This window comes from Notamacropus eugenii, chromosome 5 (assembly GCF_028372415.1).
Source record: "Notamacropus eugenii isolate mMacEug1 chromosome 5, mMacEug1.pri_v2, whole genome shotgun sequence".
NCBI lineage: Eukaryota > Metazoa > Chordata > Mammalia > Diprotodontia > Macropodidae > Notamacropus > Notamacropus eugenii.
Window position 1 is genome coordinate 127,584,682 of NC_092876.1, and position 24,083 is coordinate 127,608,764.

The following is a 24,083-nucleotide window of genomic DNA, read 5'->3' on the forward strand; positions in this document are numbered from 1 at the left end:
TCCCGATCTAGTCCAACTGAGTAGAAATGATTGCCCAAGGTAAGTTACAGAGCTGGGATTCAAACTCAATTTCCAGACTCTAAGCTTAGTGTCCTTTTTCTATTACATCACTGCACGCCTGGAGTAGAGCATCTAAACATGGGCACAGTGGAGCTGGGAGGACTTTCGTAACTGGCACACAAATAAGGAGAGGCTGGTGAATGCTTTTAAGGTTCTGATTAGGAGTTTAATTTGATTCAAGACGCAAGCTGGAGTCATTATGTACTTCTGACATTTTAAGAAGTACATTTCTATATAGCTTAGTCAAACATTTTTCTCCTTTACTCCTCCCCCATGGTCAGGCTTATCCCTCCTCAGATCCAGGAATAAGGACTTCAAATAGCATTAGATTCTATTTACTCATGTCCTTCTCTTTAACTATCCAAAACAGACAGGAAAACAGATTTAAAGCTAATAGTTTGGGAATCATGGCTCTAAACAGATATGAAATACCTGTCAAAAATATGGCCTAAAATTTCATAATTCCTTGACAAGTATTATCAAGACTGGAAAAAAAGTTTTATTAAATTCATGATACATCCCCTGGATTACTTCTGGCTCTGTCACCTTGAGTTAGTCTATTCCCTTCTCTGGGATATATTTTCTTCATCTGTAATGAGAAGCAGGCTAGATGATCATTTAAGGCTCCTTTTCAATTCTTAGCATTCTATGATCTTGCCTCTTATCAAAAATTCAGACATGCTGAACAGACTGAGCTCTCCCCAAAACCTCTAAGAAATAGTTTTAAATAGTTAAGTAAAAGCTATGATAATAGTAAAATAAAGGCTAAGGCCAATTTATACTGTGGGGCAAAAGGCCAGGACTAGGAGACAGGAAACCTGGGTTCTAATTCTGTCTCTGCCACTAAATTGTAATATTACCTTGAGTAAATCTCTTAGTCTCAGTTTCCCATCTGTAAAATGAAGAGGTTGGACTCAGTAAATTACCTCCTAGCTCTATCAATCTATGAATTCAGCTCAATTCAGTTAGTCGACAAGAATATATTAAGGGCTTATTATGTGCCAGGCACTGTGTTAAGCATTATGGAGAGGAAAATAACAAAATCAAACCTGTTCCTGCCCTCAAAGAATTCTCTCTGGGAATCAGGTTGCTCTCAGGCTTTTGGTTTAATGTAGGACCTAGGTTCTAGTCCTAGATCAAGCAGGGAGTCTTAAGGCCAACAAAATAACAGCAGCTCATTTTGGTGGCCATTAAAGATTCACAGAAGGCTTTCCTCCAAACAGCTCTAAGGGATAGATCAGGTCAATTTTTCTACCTCCATTGAACCAGGGAGGAAAACGAGGTTCAGTGAAAGGGCATGACTAGCCCATGATCAGACAGCTCCCAAGGCTAAGAGTCAGGCTCCTAGCAATGCTCTGTTATCTCCTTTCTCTGAAATGGGGTCTCATTTTTAAAAGGAGGAGAAGCGACTAAATGTTCTCTATGGAAGTTTTTTTTTTTTTTTTACCAACTCTAATATTGTATGCATTTATTTTGAGTAGTAGAAGCCAATGTAGTTTATCATCTAACAGTTTTCATTAGCATGGACACTGCTACTTCATTTTGGTTTCCACAAGCTTTTGAGGTGAAGAGGGAAAGCAGTAAGCCCACTTTACAGCTGAGGAAGCTAAAGTTCACTAAGACAAAGAAAATAAAAAAGGAGAAATTGGAAATGAAATAGCTCTCTTACCTTGGGAGCTTTGGGAGGATTCAGTAGAAGAGGAGCTACTGTCTGTATAGCTCTGTGGTTCTTCTTTCACCTCCTGAACAGATGCAGTCCCAGCCTCAGCAACTCTAGATGCCTGCTGTAAGGTTTCTGTTACAAGCTGTCTTGTTTGCTCACTAACAACCGTGGCTTGAAATGTCACTGGTTTTGGTTTGATGAGAACCTGGAAGAAAGGTAAAGATCTGTTCAGTTGCAATTTTAGAGCCATTTAAAGAGCTAAGGTCATATTTAAGAGCTCTGAGCTTGCCTTGAATTTTTTGACATAAAACTAAAACAATATGAACTACACACCTAATATGTTTTGTGCATAGTTCATACAAAACTATAGGAATGTAACTTACTCTATATTTCAAATATGGAAACTCATGTCCAGCTTACCAAGTATCACATCTCTTATAAAAAAAATAAAGCCAAGATTCCCAAGAGCATGCTCAAGGAATAAAACTTAAGTCTTGGACCTACAAAGGGTTAGTTTTAAAGCCAAGGAGGGTAGGGAACCAATAAATCATCAGAAACCCAACAAACTTTAGAAGGATTATTGCAATTTGTACCTACCATCCATCTAGTATGAAAACATAGTAAACAGAAAGGGAGTAGAGACATTTGGGCTGTAGCCAACCTAGTGCAGGAGAGCAATGAGCAGGTAGTCAGCAGAACTGAAAGCCTAGAGACCATTCCTTTCGGCTGAGCTATTAGTACTTTCTTGGCAAGTCTCACAGCAGTGATGAGAAATGGTTTTGCTTCTCCTGAGTTGATGCTTGTATGTGATTCTCCCCCTAACTGACACGTGACCAAGGGCCAATCAGATTCCCTCTCTAAATCCCATTTTCTTATATGTTAAATGACAAGGTTGGATGATCCTTTACAGCTCTCATGTGTTAGAATGTCCTGTGTTTCAAGATTTCTGCTTGCACCAAAACCCTATTTCACAAGATTCCTTCTATCTGTAACATCCTTTGTTCCAAGGTTCCTTTAAGCTCTAGGCTTCTAATGTCCTAAGATCACTTTCTAGTTCTAATATTCTATGTTCTTTTTCCTAAGATCTCTTCCTGTTCCAACAGTATATGAATTTATGAATATAAAGATTAAATACCAGAAGGAATAAGTAACCATAAGACTTTGAAGATTAGGAAGAAAATTTTATATAATTTTGGGAAAATAATGGGATGCTTGTAAATTTCATGAAAGGAATGGGCATGTCACTTTTCAACTAAATGAGAAGACAAATGTTTTCGGAAGAGTAGAAAATTTAGAACTCAAAATTTTATTTAAAAATGAACGTTAAAAATTGTCATCAAATGTTATTGGAAAAAATAAAATACTCTTTAAAAGAAAAAATAAATAAGACAAGAAAATATACATTAAAAATTAAGTTTGGACCCAGCAATACTGCTTCTAGCTAGGGCTGTATCCCAAAGAGATAATAAAAATGGGAAAAGGACCCACATGTACAAAAATATTCATAGCAGCTCTTTTTGTGGTGTCCAAGAATCGGAAATTGAGGAGATACCCATCAACTGGGAAATGGCTGAACAAGTTGTGGTATATGAATGTAATGGAATACTACTGTACTATAAGAAATGACAAACAGGAGGGCTTCAGAAAAACCTGGAAAGATTTATACGAACTGATGCTGGGTGAAATAAGTAGAACCAGGTGAACATTATATACAGTAACAGCCACAGTGTACAAGGACTGTTTTTAGCCCTTCACAGCAATGCAAGGACCTAAAACATTTCCAAAGGACTCGATGCAAAATGCCATCCACATCCAGAGAAAACTACAGAGCTGGAATGCAGAATGAAGCAGGCTATTTTCTCTTTTTGTTATATTGTGTTTTGGTTTTTTTTTTTCTCATGGTTTCTCCCATTCGTTTTAATCCTTCTTTGCAACATGAGTAATGTGAAAATGTGTTTAATAAAACTGTATGTGCTGAACTCATATAAGATTGCATGCTGTCTTGGAGAGGGAGAAGGGGAGAAATTTAAGATTTATGGAAGTGATTACTGAAAACAAATTAATTTACAAAAAAATAAATTAAATAAAGATTAAGTTTGGGGAAAAAAGCATACAATCTGGTAACATAAAAAAACTTACAAAACTGAAAATACTCTAACCCAGCAATCCTACTTCTTGAACCATAGCCTAAACATTTTACTGGGGGAGGAAAAAGGACCTATTACTACCAAAATATCTGTAGTTGTTTTATTTTTAAAAGCTGAAAAATTGAATCAATTTACATGACAAACAATTGGTGAGGAGCTGAATAAACTATAGTGCTTAAATGTTAATGAAATACTAAATGCCTTTAAAAAAAACAACCAAATATGAATACAAAGAAATATGCAGATATATAGATTGTTGCAATGCAAAAATAGCAGAATTCAAAGTACATATTCACACATACATTCACCCTGACATCCATCCACCTACACTCCAATGTATCAGAATGGCAACAAATCTTTACAAATACACAAATGGAAGCAATCAAAAGAGAAACACTCAAACTGTGATTGTTACTATTAAATTCTAGAGGAAGGGGAAGGGGACTGAACCTATCCTTTCACTGCCATAGAGAACTTCAGTGAAGAAATTTCTTCTACTAATGCAGGCTTCTCTGCCACTTAGGGTCTTAGAGAGTGACCTAAGACCCTGAGAAGGTTAAGCAATTTGCCCTGGTTCACACAGTCAGTTCATATGTGAGAAAGAACTTGATCCTAAGTCTTCCTTACTTCAAGGCTGGCTCTTTTATCTCTAAGTCAAGTGTGAATGTACACACAGGCACAGGCCCAGAGGCAAATGTATGTATGTGTGCATATTTATACACACATCCATATATATATATACCTTCCCACAAAGTTACACACATGGGTAGGTATTAAATTACTATGTACCAAATGTGTACATATATGTCCACACAGGTACACACATTATATGTACATATAAATATATATAAATAATTTTTTTCCTCATCTTTTTAAAGTAAAAATATAAAGAGCTGAGGTTTTATTTGGGTTCAGGTGCATACTCTACTTGCAAGTGATGAGAACAGTGTGGTGTTACCTGCCTCACTCACTGTGTAAAAACAAAGATTTGTAAGCTGTAAAGTGCTATGTAAATGTCACTTGCTAGGCTTCTCTTGACTCTGATACTGTTCTTTTCAAATTTGCCTTGGAAACTTTCCAGGTATCTTGAAATCAATTTTAGATATTTGGCAAAATTTGTATACATTAATATGCTTTTCTTTAAAAAGAAAAAGTACCATCCTCTAAGGTAGTGAACGGACTTGCTTCAATTACAGTTAACAGTGTGTCTGTCTGTCAGGGGAGGATCAACCTAGCTCTGCGAACAAAGGATAACGACTGGTACGTGAGCTGACAGTACACCTAGGAAGACTACCTAGAAAGACTGCAGAGATGAGATTAGCATCTGTTGAAATAATACTCATACTGAAAAAACTATGGTTCTTTTGATGAAGAATACACCAGAGGTCAAAATTAATATGCAAAGAATTTACTTTGGAGGTACTAAAGATCTGTACCCTCATCACCACCAGTCCAAACACTAGCAAAGTTGGTTCCAATGGGATAAGACTCCTTCCCCTTTTTCAGTCAATGGCACAACCCTGAAAACACAAATCTCTAACGATATGTGAGCCAATCTAAAGGGCTGAGACATGCCAACCTTAAGAAAACAATTATATATAGATTTTAGTGGGCCCAACCACAATTTAAAGTAACTTGCTGGATAGAAGATTTAGAACTGGAAAGGATCTCGGACATCACTTAGTTCAACCTGTTTACTTTACAGATGAGGAAACCAGGGCACAGAAAAGTAAATGGCTCAATGATACAATGTAGCAAATCCAGAATTAGAACTGCAGTGCTCTGATGACAAATCTGGTGCTCTTTTCACTATGATACAGATGTTGGAATACTGTTTATGATGGAAACTTTTTTGGGTATCTCTGACCTCACAAGAGAAAACATAGAAATGAAATCATACAGTATGTGACCCATATACCTGTGTTTTGCCTTGCTGGCCATAAACAATTTTTGTTGGAATGATTTTAGCTGCTGGCTGAACCGTGGAGCCTATTCCTTTGGGCTGAGTTACGATCATTTTCGTGATGGGTCTCGTAGCAGTGATGATAGCTGGTTTTGCTCCTGCTGGCACTGCCTGAATCGTCTTTTCTCCCTAAAGCAAAGCCGAAGTTTGCATATTAGATTTGAACCTTTACAAGGGAAGCAAGGGAAAAGACAAAATGTTATGAGGCACAGTGCAATGTTTTACAATGACATTAAAGGCTTTCCATGATCTGGTCCCAACCTACCTGTTCAGCTTTTATTTCACACAGTTCCTTGCCATGCGCTATACAATATCCAGTTTGGCTGGTGATTAATCCTCAGGAGCAGGATCTGGGCCACATATATCTTTGTATACCCTAGCATAGGATCTTGCACACAGTAGGTGCTCAAAAATGTTTAATGAGTTGAATTGAATTTGAATTAAGCCAGAGCTTTTGAGGTGTTCAGAGAATCAGAGGATTGCTGGAACAGACCTCAGAAGGAAGCTACGATCCCTTGCCACCCCCTCGACTTGTACAGGTATCCCTTTTACAGTATCTCCAACATGCGATCATCCAGCCTCTGCCTGAAGACCTCTGATGAGGTGAACCTGCTCCACATATGGATAACTCTGTTAGGATGTATTTCCTCACATCAAGTCAATCTTCCTCTCTGTAACTCCCACCTATTGCTTCCAGTCCTGTCCTGTGGAGCCAATCAGGACAATGCTAATTCTTCTTCCACAGGACAGTCCTTCAAACGCTTGAAGACAACTACCATGTCTCCCTTAAGTTGTCTCTTCTCCAGATCAAATATTCCCAGTTCCTTCAACTGATTTTTCTTTCATGGTCTTGAATCCCTTGATCATCTTAGTCACCTTTCTCTGGATGTACTCTAGTTTATCAGTCTTTTCTAAAGCACTTAGGACCGACAATGTTCTCCATATACTTCTACAAATTTTGCCTCATTTCTTAACCCAAAACTTGGCTCACATCACTCCCTATTTCTAATGTCTTAGCTCCATTCCAACCTACTAAAATCTTATTCCTCCCTGCTTCAATACTAGCTCTTCCATGTAGATTGTCCTAATTCCTTTGCTAGGAGTGTTCCTTCTCTCCTCAAGATCTCCTGCATCTTGCTCCCATGTCTTTTATATACTACTAGATTGTTCTGAATGACAGCAATTTGCACGTAAAATCTCATCTACTGGAAAGTAAGCTCCTTAAGGGCAGAGGCTCTCTCAGATTGACCTTTGCATCCCAGCACCAAGGTACAGGCTTTGCACAGGGTAGGCACTAGGCCATTTGTTGGAAGCTGAATGAATAAATATTCAAGATAAGAGGATCTTGTTAGAAAGGATCTTATTATTGATAACTGCTCCTCATATCTATAGAGCTCTAAAATTTATAGAGTACTTTCTTCCTAAACCTTATAGCAATGCAGTAGAAAGAGCACTGATTAGAGCCAGGAGATCTGGGTATAATGCCTAGCTCTTTACTTCCTAACTGTGGGGTGTTGGCCAGTTACTTTCACTTCTCTGAGACCATGTTCTCTTCCCCAAAGTGAAAACTGGATCAGATGACTTATGTCCATGGTCATGTCTAGCTCTAAATCTTAGGATATTAGGACATCTAATCCAACCACCCCATCCTAGGAGAGAATCTTTCAACCCCTGATATTCTTCCTTTATTTGGATGATAGAACATAAGCTTCCTGAAGACAGGGACAGTTTCATTAGTGTACTTGTATCTCCAGTGGTTAGCACAATACACAATAACATATACTTATATATATACATATGTACACATACATATATGTGTGTGTATACGTACACACACACACACACACACTAATATATGTAAATCTCTTTGTAGACCTCAAAGCATTATACAGGGTATCTCACAAGTTTCAATGTAATATTAAGCTATTAAAGTTACTAAAGCTTAAAACTGCAATAAAATTTCTGGGATGCTTTGAGGTCTGCAGAGATTTAGATAGATATAGATATATAAAATCTCATTTGATCATCTCAACAACCTTGTGAATTAGATGCCCTTATCATTCCCATTTTAAAGATGTGTAACCTGAGTCTAAAAGAAGTTAGGTGACTTGTCCAGGATTACACAACTAGTTAGTATAGGATTACACAAGTCTAGGATTACACAATGCAGGAATTGAACTGGACCTGATTCTATCATGACCCACAGTTTAAGAAGTGAAGGGATCATGAGTAGAAAAAGTTTAAGAAGTCCTACAACATACTACCTAGCTGTTCATTTTTAAGATACTTAATAAATGCTTGTTACAAGAGTATTAATCCCTTATATTCATATAACACTTGACAGTTTTCAAAAGAGGTGTGTATATGCATTGACTTATATGATCCTCACCACAACACTTTTAGACAAGTAACAAGTATTATTGTCCCATTTAAGAGATGAAGAGGCTGGAGTCAAAAGACGTTAAACTATCTGCCCACATTCCCAGAGCTAATAAATAGTAAAGCTAGCATGACAATTCAGGTTGTCTGTGCTCTTCTATTTCCCCACACTGAAAGGAGTCACATTATATAATATACCTAAGTGACATGGCCAAAATTATCCATAGACCAACTAATAGGCTCAATTTAATATAAAAAGAAATAAAACCAATTCCTCACTTTCTCATTAGTAATTAAAATACACTGCATAATATAATATACAGCACGCTAGTAGTAAAGTAAATTAGACACCAACCAAATCCCTGCCTAAATGTTCCCTACACAAGAGGAAAATACACTGAATTGATAGTTATCATCGGAGCACTACAATGAAGGAAGGAAACAAGCATTTATTAAGCACTATTATGTGTCACTGCACTGTACTAAGTGCTTTACAAATAATGATAGCTAATAATAATAATACTAACATCTAACATTTATACTTATTATGTGCCAGGTGGTATGCTGAGCACTTTGCAATTATTATCTCATATGATCCTCACAACAACCCTGTGAGGTAGGTGCTATCATTATCCCCATTTTACTGGTGAGGAAACTGAGGTAGGCAGAGGTGAAGTGACTTGCCCAGGGTCACAAAGCTAAGAAGTGTCTGAAGTTGGATTTGAACTCAGGCCTTCTTGACTCCAGGTCTGGTGTTTTATCTACTGTGCTACCTAGTGACTTCTAATGAACAGCAAATCACATCACTATAATACCTGAAAGTCTATAGTATTTTTCTCATAATACTCCTGAAGACGGTAGTGAATTTTTTATTTTTGTTAACAGAGGAGGAAACAGAGGCTAGAGCTGGGGTCTGAACCTCAGTCTTGTGGCTCTATGTCCAGTGCCTTTCTACTACGTCCCCTGCCTCTCTAAGTCTCTAGAAGTGATAGAAGTATGAATTCATGAATACAGCAGGGTATCTTTCCAGGTCTTCCGAGGCCACATAAAATCGTAATGAGCTATAAGCAAGCTATCTGGACAGAGCAGAGTAGGACAAAACAAAAACAGGAGCAGATAAACAACTGTCCTTCCAGGTGTGAACTCTGGAAGGAGGAGCCCAAGGGAAAACTCAAGATGCTTCCTTTGTGTGACAGCTGGGGTGTCATCAGCACCTTCTCAGTCTGATAGCTAAAGAGTTGACCACTCCCTCTTGTCACATCATTTTCGTTTCCATGGACAGAAGCCAAGTGTGTTTCAATGTTATTCACAGCTTCAGTGACATTCCACTTAATTTCAGTGCAAGAAAATCACACCAAACTAGCTTCTTACTTGAAATTTTAAAAACCTGAAAAATGTGAAATCACCGACCATGTTTGCCTTTACTGTGTCTTAACTTTTGCCTTCACTTTTTTACTTTTTTCTTTGTTCTTAACTTGCAAACATGAGACCTAAAACTGCTGTTTTGATAAAATCTGTAAGACCCCTGAATGAAATGGCATAAAGCGATCACTGAGAGGGTATTTATTAAATAAAGGATTTAAAAGTCAGAAATGACATTAAGAGATCAACTAGCCCAATCATCTAAATTTAAAGAAGGGAAAACTGATGGAGATTTGCCCAAAGTCACAGGAATAATTAGTGGTAGATATGGAACTAGAACTCTGGTTCCCAAGCTCCCAACAGAATACTCTTTCCACCATGCTGCAGGATTAAAGGATAAAAAAACAATGTGCTTGAGTATGAGACTCAAAAGCACTGATTGGTTGGTAGTTATTTAAAAAACATACAAAAAGATTTTGCCATGCATTTCCACCCCCTACCTCCAACTTCTCTCCCTCTCCCACACACGCACACACACACACACACACACACACACACACACACACACACACACACAGAACAATCTTTACAGAAACAGCTTTGGACAAAAAAGATATAGTCTGTATGTAGGTATCTACTCATGTACATTTACACTTACCTATTTATGGTCAGGGGCGGGGGAGGGAAGAGTGTCTCGCCCAAATGTGGAGCCAACTTGCAGGATGTTTAGTGGAAAGCCTGTTGTACAAGGATGCTACTCTTGTCTCTCCCAAGTTATTTGTTAAATGAATATTTCTAATACAGCAGTCTATCAGTACGGCTATCAAGTGGCTACTAAGCACAGGCCTGGAAATCACAGAACTCACAAAGAGCTCTCAGACCTATGGTGCTCCCCATATCTCAGCAGGGTCATGGGATCCAGGGACGAAGACTCACATTACAAATGTGGATCCATGTTAACTACAAAAGTTTCATTATATTAGGCTATAAGCAACTTGTTATCAGGGTCTGTGTCAAATGTATCTTCCTAATCCCCTAGCACGAACAGGCCCTGAATGTACACGGTAGGGGTTCAGTCACTGTTTGTAGAATGAACGAATGAGTGTTTTGTTAAGCATCCTTCCTAGACTGCTTTAAATTTTCAAAAAGGGTTGATGCATTTTCTTAAGTGCTCAACTGAGCCAGAGAAACACATACTTGGCAGGGATCTCAGAAAGATGTGTAGTGTAACTCTTCTACATTCTCTATGGTGGTTAGCCAGCTTCCACCACAAGGCCTCCAGGGATGGGGAAACTCACTACCCTTCAAGGCAGGCCATTCCATTTTGGGAGAGTTATAATTGTGAACAAGTTTTTCCTTTTATCATATCAAGTAGAAATCTCTTGGCAGCTTCCATCTACTGCTCCTAATTTTGCTTTCTAGAGCCAGGTGGGACAAATCTAATCACTCTGTGGCATGAAAGCTGTCCAACTACTTGACAGTGATCATGTCTTCCCTAAGTCTTCTCTTCTCCAGGATAAATATCCTTAGTTCCTTCAGTGCTCCTCTTACAGTGTTGGTTTTCCAGTCCCCTACCCATTCTGGTCACCTTCCTCTGGATGAAGTCTAGACTGCCACTGTCCTTCCTAAAGTGTGGGGCTAAAACTGAACACAATACTCCTCATCCTGGACACTATACTTCTACTAATGTCTTCTAAGATCACATTAGCTTTATTGGTTAACTAATCAAACTGCTGGCTCATTTTAAGCTTTCAATACTCTAAAACTTCCAAGAAGTTCTAACAGAAACTATTACCTGTCCCCTCTCTGTTCTATACTGACAATTCATTGCTTTTTTTAGCCCAAACTCAAGGCATAAGACAAATCTGGTTACCATGAAAATCTGAATGTCCAGAATAAGTAACACAGTCTAGCAAATAAAGTACTGGCTAGGTTCTGATTCCCCTTAATTGCTGAGAGACCTCAGACAAATAAAAAGATATATATATATATATATATATATATATATATATATATATATATATATATATATATATATAACATATAGATGTAAAGTTAATGCCTGACTGCTAGTTGTCTCACTGTGAAGATTTTTATTTTCCACATAAAGAAGCTGTCACTTTCTACTTTCTACCTATGGCTGATAAGCATTGTCTCAAGGCTAAACCTTTAAGCTCATCTCTTTATACCAAGCTAGAATTTATTATTATTTACTCAGTCTTTTGGATTAACTTAAAAAGGTAAATAATAGGGAGATAGAACCAAATCTTCCCTAGTTAATTAAATCTTGGAATATCAGACTCTCAGAGTTGACCTCAGAGTTCATCCTGTGCAAACCTGAGGAGAAATCTTCTCCCATATGCCCAATGGTCTTCCAGCAGCCTCTGCTTGTAGACCTCCAGTGTTAAGGAGCTCAATACCTCCTAGGAAAGCCAATTCTATTGTCAAAAATTGACCTAATATGGTGCCCAGAACTGGACATAATTCCCCAGATGTGGTCTGACCAGGACAAAGCACTGAAAGACTATCATCTCCCTTAATCTGGATACTAGCTGTCACAAAGCCTAAGACTGCATTAGCTCTTCCAATATTATACACACAAACTAGCATGAATCCCTATTAGGAATTAAAATATAGCATAGGCATAGGGAGGCCTGAGTCCTATGATCAGAGTCGATGTGGTCTCAGGCCCAGTCAGGGCTGCCTCCTCACGGCTCTCCCCTTTGCTGGACTGTGTCTCTCTCTTTCCTATACGTATTTTTCTCCTTTCTGAGGCTGTGTCTGTCTATCTCTTGATATCTCTCTGCTTCTCTGTCCCTCTTTCAAATCTTGTTTATGCGTTTCTTCTAGCCTCTGTCATTCAAGAATTCCATTTTCCCCAGCCCAGGCCCTCCTTCCTCCACCGCCTGGGCCCATACGCTGAAACCTGCATCCATTGATCACATATGGGCACAGGCATGCCCTCTGAGAACAGTTCCTATGCTGTTAAGCCAGTGAGACTCTCCATCTGGATGCAAGCTAAGCCTGTGAAACAAGGACTCATGCTTCACAATCTAGCAGGCTGCTGCAGAGCCACCATAGCAATATTCAATTTAGAAATTACTGTGAAAAATGGCATCCGAAGGTGGTGTCTTTATAGTTATTACAGCACAGCAGTGGTAAATCAAAAGTTCAAGCCATCGTGGGGTTTTGACTTCAAGCAAATATTTGGATAGCTGGCCCTTTAAGATCCTCGGTGGATTGCTGAGCCCGCAGGTCAGGCTCTTACTTACTCCAGCGTTTAGCAATGTTGTGACAACATTTTTGCCCGGGAGGCCTTGAATGGTCGTTCCTTTTCCTGTAGTCTTTTGTACAACAATCACATTGGGCTTGGAAGTCATTGGGATGGTGGTGATTTTGGTGGTCGTTCCTTAGAGAAGGGGGAAGAAAAGGAGGCCTGAGTTAAGAGTGATGATGCTGGATCAATTCTACTTAGGTTGCACACAATTCATACCTCTAATCATGTGTCTCCTTTGTATGAAAACAAAGACTTCAAATCTCTTACAGATCCAACTACAGTCATCAATTTTTACCCCAAAAACCTGTTTGGCTCATGATAAACCTATTATGACCAATTCAATTCAACAAACATTTATTAAGCATCTTCTATATGCAAGGTACTATGCTGATTTGGGGTTGAAAGGGACCCACCCCTCGCATTTAGTAGAAAAGGAAATGGTGGCCCAGACAGCTTGTTGAAGTCAAATACAGAGTAAGTGGAAGACTTGAAATTTTCACTGAGGTCCTCCAAGTGCTCCTTCTGCTGTACCATGCTTCTATGGCCTATATACTTCAATATTCCCAGAATCCACTGTTTCTGTATAGGAACCCTCCCTACAACTTAGATCCAACCCCTCTATGCCTTAGCAGATAGTCTTCTAGAGCGGCTGTGAATGAAAATATCCATTAGTTTTAACCTTCTTCATACTTGCTGGTGCTAACCTTTAGGCAATAGTCATTGAGTTCATTTCTAGGCAAGTATAAACACAGCCTTTAATCGGTGTGATTTCTCAACGTGTACTCAATTATACGTTTTTGCTTCAAACAAACAATAACAGTTCACTTTTATATCATACTTTATGAGTTACAAAACATTTCCCAAACAACCTTGTGGGGAAAAAAGGTAGTCAGTGCAAATAGTATCATCTATATTTTACAGATGAGGAAACTGAGACAGAGAGCTGAAGTGACCTGCCAAGGTAGAACAGCTAGTAGCAGAACTGGGACTTGAACGCCAGTCTTTTCATTTAAGACCCTTTCTATTACAACATGCTGGGTTTTTTTTTCTAATTTTAGATACACAGCTTACGTTCAAGCACACTCTTATCTTTGGAACAATTCAGTGCTAAGAAAAGTCTTTCTGTCATGACAGGATATGAAAAATTAAATTGTCAAAGCAGTTATATTGACTGGAGTCTGTAGGCCAAGGCATTTGCTACTAAAAATGTGACTTGCAACTATATATCCCTTTCATCAACAATATTTTCCTTATTATCATTAAGTGGTAAATCATTATACAAATTCTAATTAGCAAAGTCCCATCAGATCCAGTTTCATAGCTACAAAACTTCAGCCAGATGAGGAAACTGCTGCTAACTGATGATGATGATGATGATAACAACAGCACACCCTCACACAGTGTTTTAGAATTATAATGCACCTTATACATGAGCTCTCATTTGGTTTTTACAGGAGCCCTATGAGGGAAGCAATACAAGGAATGTTAACCTCTTTGGGCCCCAGTTATCTCATCTGTAAAATGGGATAAATGACTTACCCAAGTATTATAGTTACTAAGAGACAAACCTTAGACTCAAACTTAGGTTTTCTGACTCCAAGTCCATGAATCTCTTATATAAATTGGTGACAAAGGTATTTAGGGAGTTATCAACATTGCATAATCTATACAAAGGAGTATCTTCTAGACCTTTATTATATCACAAACCCTCTGGTAGTCTGATAAATAAGGGACCCCTTCTCAGAATGTTTTAAAATACACAGAATTACCAAAAAAAAGCCAAAAACCCTATTCTGTTGAAATAGAGTAGGCAAAATTTAAAAAAAAAAATGTTCAGAGACTTCAAGTTCAGAATCCTTCTTCTAGAGCAGAGATTTCAAAAGCTATTACAGATTGATTTTCAAAGCTTTTCAAATTCTAGCCCCCAATTAATTGATTCCACCTTACTTCTACTGTTCTATCATATATCCTCCATTTTCATCAGAATAGTCTCTTCTCTGTTCCAAAACACACCATGTTTATTCCTGCCCTTGCTTATACACTTCTCTGCTTAAAATACCGTCTTTTCTGACCTCTGTCTAAATTAATTCTACCTGCATGTCAAAGTTCACCCTTAGTTCCATGAGCTGAAACTTTACAAAATGTTCTTACAGGCCATTCTACTCCCTCCCTGCTCCACAACAGTTTTGGAATATAGTTGTTATTTAATGTGTCAACTCCATCACTCAATATGAAGTCTAGAAAAGCAGTGAAACTGTCACGCACACCTCCCTAGCTCCCAAAGCCCAAAGCACCATGCTAGCACAAAGACATTCACTAATACCTGTGGACTGGTACTCTACTCTCATAATGCTGAACTAAGCAGATGCCAATATTTCCAGTGTTTCCAATATCCCTACCAGCTGGCCTCTTCTGAATAAACACAAATATTCTCAGCACCTGTCTATTAATTCATTGGACAATTATTGAACATCTACATGTAAGGCTCTAAATAATAATCTCTGAACAGTTTTTATCACTTTGTACAATTAAAAAGAACAGTTTTCAAATAGCTTTTCCCATTTAGGAACACTTGAGAATCACAGAATTTCAAGAGGCAGGAAAGACATCAAAGGTCACCTGGTCCACTCTGTCCCTCACAAAGTGGTCCTCCAGCATCCACAGAATCTAATGAATCAGCTACGATGCTAGGGACTGAACCCCAGTGACGCTAACTCCTCTGAGCATGAAACTGTGTGCTATAATGAAGAAAGTGCTCTATTGGGAATCAAAAGAACCCAGGTTCAACTAGCTCCACCATGAGTTACTGCCAGTATGACCTTGGGAAAGTCACTTTCCCCCTCCTAGGGTCTTAGTCTGTTTCTTAGTCTGAAGGGGTTAAACTAGATGATTTCTAGATTTCCTTTCAGCTTTACCAGGGAAAGGCTTCCTACTTCCCTTATACCTATTCCAATAAAACACTGATATTCACATCATATTCAATACAGATTAAGAAATCCAAAGAGTACAGTGACATTTTCCACCCCAGAACTACATGAAAAAAAATGAACAAAAGCCCACGGGAAGCATCAATATGACCAGAGATCAGCAGACTACAAGTTTCTGTGACCAGAAGCAAAAAGGGCAGAGGTTCGCCTAAGAAAGCCCCAGGATGGGGACCTTGGAAGCCCAGAAGAGGAACAATGTAACCAGAGATTAGTGAGTCAGTGCTGCAGGGCTCAAACCTAGATAAGGACTGGATAGTCCCAAGGGTTCTAAGTTCTCTTAACACTGAGACACCACAGAAGGCCTGAGATCCAGCATTCTGAACCTCCAAGACCCAGGTGGGGCAAATCATAGGAGGCAGAGGTCATCACAAGGACACAGGAGACCCGCAGCAAGACCAAGCAGGCTAACCATACCACCCAAAGGTACAGAAAGGGACAGAATCTGGTCCTAACACCAAGCCCCAGTTCAGTAACTAAAACTTGAGAGTCAAATAAATAAAACACTTGCAAGTACCAGAAATTATTGCAAATCCAACTCTATAATGACAAGCAATGACTTAAAATTTCCAGAAAATGACACAAAAGTTTTGAAGAAATAAAAAAGTGCAATAAAAGATCTGAGTGGAAAGTACCGGAAGACTAGCTTAGAAGAGAAAGTGGCAGACTGGTTCTGTTGTTAGGGTTGAAGAAAGGAAAGAGAAGAGAGGGCAAAAAGAGGAATATATGAATAAAGAAAGGAAGAAAAAGGGGATCAAACTTGCTATTTCCCAAAATTAGGGTGAGAAGAATATACAAACAAACATGGAGGAAGTGGGGAGAACAGGTATCAGATGAACGTCCCTCTGTTTGTTTTTGAGATTGAATCTCCCTCTCACCTAAGTCTTGTGGAAAGTAAAGCCATCGGTTATAGGCCTGATTCCATTGTTGATCAGTACAGAAGCTTTGAGTTGCTCCATTTCCAAGTTGGCCAATTCAACCCTTCAAAGGCAGCCTGTGGACCCACTGCTCCTGAAAGTTCACCACACTGCTGTAGGACTTAACTGTGGACATTCAATCAGTTTTCACCCTACTGCAGTTTAGAACTCCTGAATTCAATCTACTAAGCTCTTCCTCCCCAGGACCAGGGAACACAGGTGTGTGCCACCACACCTGGTGAACCTCACTCACAAAATGTAGGCTAAATACAAACACACACACTCAGAGTCTGGTGTCAAAACACATCAAACTCAACAGGGAAAAAAGCGGGAATGGGGAAAGCAGAGAAAAAAACCTTTTGATCCTGAAGGCGTGAATAAAAGGGAAGGAAAAACAAAGCTAGACCCTAAAGGGATGCCTTAGAATGCCTCTTAGACAAATGGAGAAAGACTGAACAAATCATGGAATAAGAATGTAATAATAAAAAATGACAAAAGAGACAATGTCAGGAAATCCTGGTAGTATGAACTGATGCAAAGTGAAGTGACAGAACTAGGGAATAATTCATATAAGGACAACATTGTAAAAAACTCTGAAAGACTTTAAAAATTCTGATGAAAACAATGACCAGTATCTCCAAGAAGCCTCTGATGAATCACATCACCAAGGCAAGCGCTTGTGTTGTGTGCTGTTTGACTATATTTATTACAAGTATTTTTCTTTACTTTCTTTCAACTAATGGGAGATGGAAAGTGCTGGGGAAGAATAGGCGTTAGCAATAGTGATGCCAGGAAAAAGGAGCCACTGAAACATTTTTTAAATGCACAAAAAGGAACAGAAAGAAGTTCAGAAGGAAGTACAGATAAGCGGATCAGTTTTGAAAATATCATGAGAATTTATTACACAATTAAAAAAAAAGCAATTAGTGCAAACTGGAGAATCAGTTTCATATAGAATCCTCTTTTGTATTCTACATGGAAATGGAAATGTTTTGTTTTGTTTTTTCGGGCAGAAGGCAATCAAGGCTGAATGACTTGCCCAGGGTCACAAACCTAGCAAGTGTCAAGCGTCTGAGGTCAAATTTGAACTCAGGTCCTCCAGACTCCAGGGCTAGTGCTCTATCCACTGCATCACCTAGCTGTTCCCAAATGTTCTTTTTTATATATATTTAAGTTAGGAATAAAATTTTAAGAAATAGAAGAAAATAATATGCATAAATACCATAACAATGTAAAGGAAAACACCAACAAAAGATATCAGAATTCAGATGAACGCAATAGCCAATCTCAATTCCAGAGGCCTCAAGGGAAAAAACATACACCCCTCTTCTCACAAAAGAGGTGGTAGACTACAGGTGCAGAATGAGGCACATATTGTTATGTTCAATGGGTCAGTATGTTAGACTGTTCTGTTTAACTGACCATGTTTATAACTAAACAGGTTCTCTTTTGAGGGGTGAGTATCAGGATATTACATCAACATGAAAAAAAGCACCAACAAAAAACTGAAGAAAAAAGAGTCCAATGTAATAGCTACATCATCCAAACAGGCTCCTTAGCGATCTTAACAGACTGATGATGTGAAGTACAATGTTACCAAAAGCTATTTCCAACAGTGGAACATTGTCAAGCTTTATTCATCCAAGGGTCTAAGACAATGAGAACTGCCTATACATAGGAAGGATGGAGAGACCCTACTGCTACAGATAAACCACTATACTATATACTAAATAAACTATATAAAAATCAGAAATGAGAGAATTTTTTGTTTTATTTTAAAAACAGGAATGCCAGAAGAGTTCAAGGCCCAGATAAATGTTTATGTGTACAAAATAATAAAAAAGATTGTGGGTTATCAATTAAGTCTTTTTGGTCTCACATGCAGTCACACAAAAAGCAATTTACTATCAACTGCTTTACCTTCAAATATCAAGGTCAAGGAAATATACAGATGTATTTTGTGCACTAAACCACCTCTCTTTCATTAATAATATAATTACTTTACTCTAATATAGTCAAAGAGAGGCTCTGTCAAAGTCCTTTCCCAATGCTTCAACATAAGCATGGAGAAGACTCCAAATTCTTGAAGGGATACATCACTAGAGTATGAGTATATATTCCAGCAAGCCCTACTGAACTGAAAAGGCCCATAAACAGACTACGGCTGAGGAACAACCTATTTATATGCAAAGCTATAAACGATAATAGATACTAAGAGGCTCATCATCAGAGGACTAGCCATTGAGTGATAACTTATTTCAATCACAGCAAGTCATGAAGACCACATAAGGTGTGGAGAAATTGTAATATGCAGTAGTGGAGGGAGTACTTATACCGAAAAAGTAAGTATCCCTGAAGTAAGCAAGAGATTTGGCATACCTGAATCAGGCACAATATGAGAAAAGAGATCTATATCACCTTAGAATATTTCTTCTAATCTTTTAAGAATTCCAAGAATTTACAATTCAAAATTCATAAGAATTTATAATTAAAAAAATTAAAACCATTAATGTCTTAAAAAGTTACATACAAAGGCAAGAGATGTTATGAGGTAGGAAAGGTGTTTTTAAATGGAATAAAATCATTGTACTATTTCATGTTTTAAAGGCATTATCAACTAATATATTATACATTTAATTTTAATAGATATCTATAATCTCTTCTTAAAAGCTATAAAATAAGGTGATTTCCTTCAAAAGCTGACCCTCAAAATTTGATAAAAATTACATATTCTCATACTTATAATCAGGCCAAAATTCACAGCTTAAAATATAGTTGCCTTATGCCAACCACATGATTTTCTTTTCATTTCTACCATCCAGTCATAAAAAGTACCAATTCAATGCCAAGAATCACATTTCCTGACTTTACCAGCTTAGAGTCACCCACCAAGAGTGCAGAAAACATTCCCCACCTGCAAAAATGAATCAGTGGGGGTTCCTTGATCCGAGATGATTTGTCACTTTAATTAAAAAACAATAATCGATGGAAATGTCCTTCATGAAAACATTCTACTTTAGAAGCTATAACCCAAACTTAGCAGCATTAGATAATCCAAAAGAAACAAGAGACAATTCCAAAATATTTTTTAAAAGTAGAACAAATAGTAACTTTTACTGTCTTAGTAAATTTCAAAATAAAAAAAAAAGCCAGCATAAGTAGGGGAATATAAATAAGATTTTCTAATGCTTTTACTTTTAATAATCTAAAGTGATATTACTAATTGAGAATAGCTGAACAATATCTTTTCAGTATTAACACTTTTTTTTTAATCAAAAATTTAATGTAGATCAAGGACTAAGAGGTCCCTGGATCAGAAGCAAGGCCAGAAACTGGACTTAGTTATTCAAAGTACAGATTGAAAACCAAGCTTTGGATTTCGACACTAATGTACAAGCAGAAGTTACAAAAATTATGTCACAGTTAGAGTTGGAAGGCTATTTTTGGCTCATCTACTACAACCTCCCTTTATTTAACAGAGAAGGAAGCTAATACCCAGAGAAGCTGCCTGCCCAAAGTCATACAACTACTGACAGGCCTCAATCTATTCACCTGAAAACAAAGTGCTTTTTGCATCCTGTGCGAGGTAATATATATCCCCATGTCATAACATATAATCTATACCTACCAGAAACTATGTTACTGCTAATTATCTTGCCCCCCAGAGTAGCTAGTGATTTGGGCACTACTGTGATGATGCTACCGCTGGTGGTTTTCACATAGGTGGCAGCTCCAGGGGTTGCAGTCATTCGAGCCCCTATTGAAGGACTGACTGTTGGTCGGGTATAGGTTGCCTGCGTGCCTATATAAAAAGAAAGAAACCAAAATCTGGCATTATTAACAAAGAAATTACGCATACTTTTCAAATGCACTAGATTCTAACCAAACTAAACTACTATTCGTGAATTTCGTCCTGTGTTCACATCTCTGTGCACTGACACGGGGTATCTCTCATATCCTGGACAAACATCTTCCCTATTTCCACCTTATGTTTTGCTTTTTTTCTGGGCCTAATTGCAAAACTACCTCCTCCATGAAACCTTTTAATTTCTTCTTCCTCCAAAAATTTTCTTAGAGCATTTTGTCTGCATCTTTCCTTTGCTACTATCACTTTCTACTTTCAATTATACACACCATATTCCCCCACCCCATCCCATTAGATTTTAAGCTCTATCCAGCTAGGATTCCAGAGCACTGATGATGAAGCTTCTTCACAGAGAAAAAAAGGACTCGAGGTTCAGTAGAAGACATACATTTTTTCAACATGGCCAACATGGGGATTAATTTTGAGTATATGTATTTATTACAAGGGCTTTTCTTTTCTTTTCTTTTTTGTTTCCAAAGAAATAGGTGCAACAGAGCAGGGGAAGATAGTGAAAGGATAGCAAAAAAAAAAAAAAAAAAAAGAGGTTCATGGAGGCACTTTTTTTTAAAATAGAAAGATGGAATGCCAGAAAAACACAGATGAGCAGGAGAGCTCTGAAAGCTACAGTTTGAACTTATATACTTAAATGAAAATCAAGCTTTATATGATAGAGATTCAAAGTTTCATGTACAAATCTCTTTCTGTTCTGTTGTCTATATTGAAATACTCAATATTTGGTATTTTTTGCATTCAGGATAAAAAATAAAGATCTTAGGCTCTGAGGGTATGGACTATGTAGTTGGTCATCTTTTTACCTCCAATGCCAAATAATACATTGTATTCAGTTGGCATTTAATACTTTTAATTATTAACTAGATGCTCCACCCAAATAAGGTTGCAGTATGTCAAATCATTAATTTGTAGTTTTACAGTACACATAGGAATCATAGCTATCTCAATTCAAATCAACTTTATTTGAATATACTTACATTTTAAACACCTAAATTTGCATTTGTAAGTGAATGAAATTACTAAGTAAAAATGTATTACAATTACTTTATTCCCTTCTTCCACTAACTGCATACCAAGACAAACTCACATTTAATAATCATTCTTGCAAGAGCATTTCAAACTACTTGGTTAATAGCTGATTCTTTTTTTATATTTTATATTTTCAGACACTGAACAAGCATTTATTATCAACAAGCAGCATTATTTATTAAGGAGCAACTGTGTACCAGGCAGGCACTATACTAATCACTAGGGACACAAAGAAAGGCAAAAAAAAGTTCTTGCCCTTTAGGAGCTCACAGTCTAATAGGAGAAACCAAATGCAAACATCTAGGTACAAAGAAGATACATACAGGATAAATTGCAAATAATCTCAGAGAGAAGAGGTACTAAAATTAAGGGGCTTGTGAAAGGTTCTTGCAGAAAGTGGGACTTTAGTTGAGACTTTATGGAAACCAGGGAAGTCAGAGGGAGGAGATGAAGAGACAGAGTATTGTAGACATGGGGGACATCCAGAAAAAATTCTTAACTTAGAATTGAGAGGGAGTGTCGTGTGTGAGGAAGAGCAAAGAAGTCAGTGTCACTGGATCACAGAGTACTTAGAAGGGCAAATCGAATGTCACCATTGAACAAATCATTAAGGACTATTTACCGAAAGTTGTCATATATATTTAATGATTATCTTCTATTATGCTTTAAATAGAGTCCACAATTTTAATAACTGTTTTATAACATTAGTAATTTACTCAGCAAAAGTTTATTAATGGAAATGTGTCATGCATGATTTCACATGTAAAACTGATATCATGTTGCCTATCTTCTCAATGGGTTGGGGAAGGGCTGGAGGGAGGGAGAGAATTTGGAACTCAAAATAAATTGTTAAAAATACGTATTTTGTAAAAGCACCTAAAGATAACAATACCCCGTGTCTTTCCCCCTGACACACCCCGAGGTTACAGTCAAGTAAAGGAGACGAAACATGTACACATAACTCAATAAAAGGCAGAAAGTAAAAGTACATTCAATGGAAGATGTAAAACATTCCTAAGGGTCAGGAGGGTTAGGGCTGCATTTTTGGAGGAGATAGTGTTAAGACTGGGCTTTGAAAGATATGTTGAACTTGACAGAGGCAAGACAAGAGATGTTGAGAAAAAAGGAATGATCTTTTTGATCTTTCAAAGTAGAATGAATAAGATTAGGGGATAGGGGTGTGGAAGAGTTTCATGGGCTGTATACAAAAAAGGGCAATTAGCTGGAGGCTGCCTGGCAGGAAGTGCCAGGAATACAAAAGATATTCCCTCAACATAATTCCTTAACTGACCTGACAGGACATTTTATGTATCTTAAGATTTTCTTTGATATTTTAATCTAGTGTTTTTAAAAACCTATTGTACAAGGATTCAGAGTCAATGAGGTCTGCTAAATATAGATTCTTGCCAATCTAATATGTAATAACTAATATTTCTAAGGTTAAGTACATATAAAGAAGGGTACTAACTATAATTTTTATTTTTTAAAAAAAAGTTGGTTAAGTGGGCCCAATGAAAGATTTTAGCACAAAGTTAAATTAGTTCTAATCAAATTTAAATGAAGTTTTAAATGTAGGCATCAGGATTAAACATCACTGAACAATTTGACAAATCAAGATCTAAAATGGAAATGAAATATTAAAGCATATGGGAAGATTTAGAGAGGATTATTTTTTACTGTATCTCACTCTTAATTATATTTCAACATTTGAAATAAACAATGATTTAGGATGACTCATGAATTACATAACCCAAAATATATCTTATGTTGCTCTTCTAGAAGTGTCACTTGTGTCTCTTGAAAGAAGTGGGGTAGGGGTGTTAGATGAGAGACTGTTCAATACTAAAGATGAGGCAACTATCACCTCACATTGCTTTTACTAAGAGAACCACACAGGTAATGCTTCTATGCCAGCATTTATAGTCAGAATCGGAGAAAGTTAGAGCCTAGAAACAACCTAGACCAACTCCATCATTTTACAAAGAAGGAAGCTAAAGCCTCAATGTGAACTGATTTGTTCAAAGTCACAAAGACCGAAAGTGGCAAAGGCAAAGCTGAGACTGACGTCTCTTGATCTTAGTTTAGTTTTCCTCTTATTACATTAACACCTCTTGTTAGTAGCAGAGCTTATATAAGCTCAGAATACTTTAATTTCCTAACGAGATAAATAATGTGTGTAAGTCACCTTTGAAGACAGATGCAAGACTTACCAGTTGGAGTGGTAACCAGTTTAGTTGTCATAATTGCCCCATTGCTGCTCACCACCATAATGGGTGAATTGCTACTGGTGGGCAGTGTTGCTGTGACTGGTTTAGGAAGGATTTTACTTGGTTGAACCTGCTGAGTGATGATTTTAACACCTGTGAAAGAAGAACTATATATAAAAATCACATTTTAAAAAAAATTCTGAAACATTTCCTTCACA

General features: G+C 37.6%; 1 protein-coding gene across 8 annotated transcripts in view; it reads right to left on the reverse strand.

Moving 5' to 3' along the window:
- The window catches only part of EMSY (EMSY transcriptional repressor, BRCA2 interacting), an 89,646-nt gene that overhangs the window by 25,658 nt on the left and 39,905 nt on the right, over positions 1-24,083 (reverse strand). For all 8 annotated transcript variants that reach the window (XM_072610795.1, XM_072610792.1, XM_072610787.1 and 5 more), the window contains 5 exons: positions 23,869-24,018; positions 20,381-20,554; positions 12,847-12,983; positions 5,789-5,962; positions 1,730-1,928 (listed from right to left, as the gene is read on the reverse strand). In XM_072610795.1, coding sequence (XP_072466896.1) covers positions 1,730-1,928; positions 5,789-5,962; positions 12,847-12,983; positions 20,381-20,554; positions 23,869-24,018 — 834 coding nt within the window. The remainder of the gene's footprint in view (positions 1-1,729; positions 1,929-5,788; positions 5,963-12,846; positions 12,984-20,380; positions 20,555-23,868; positions 24,019-24,083) is intronic.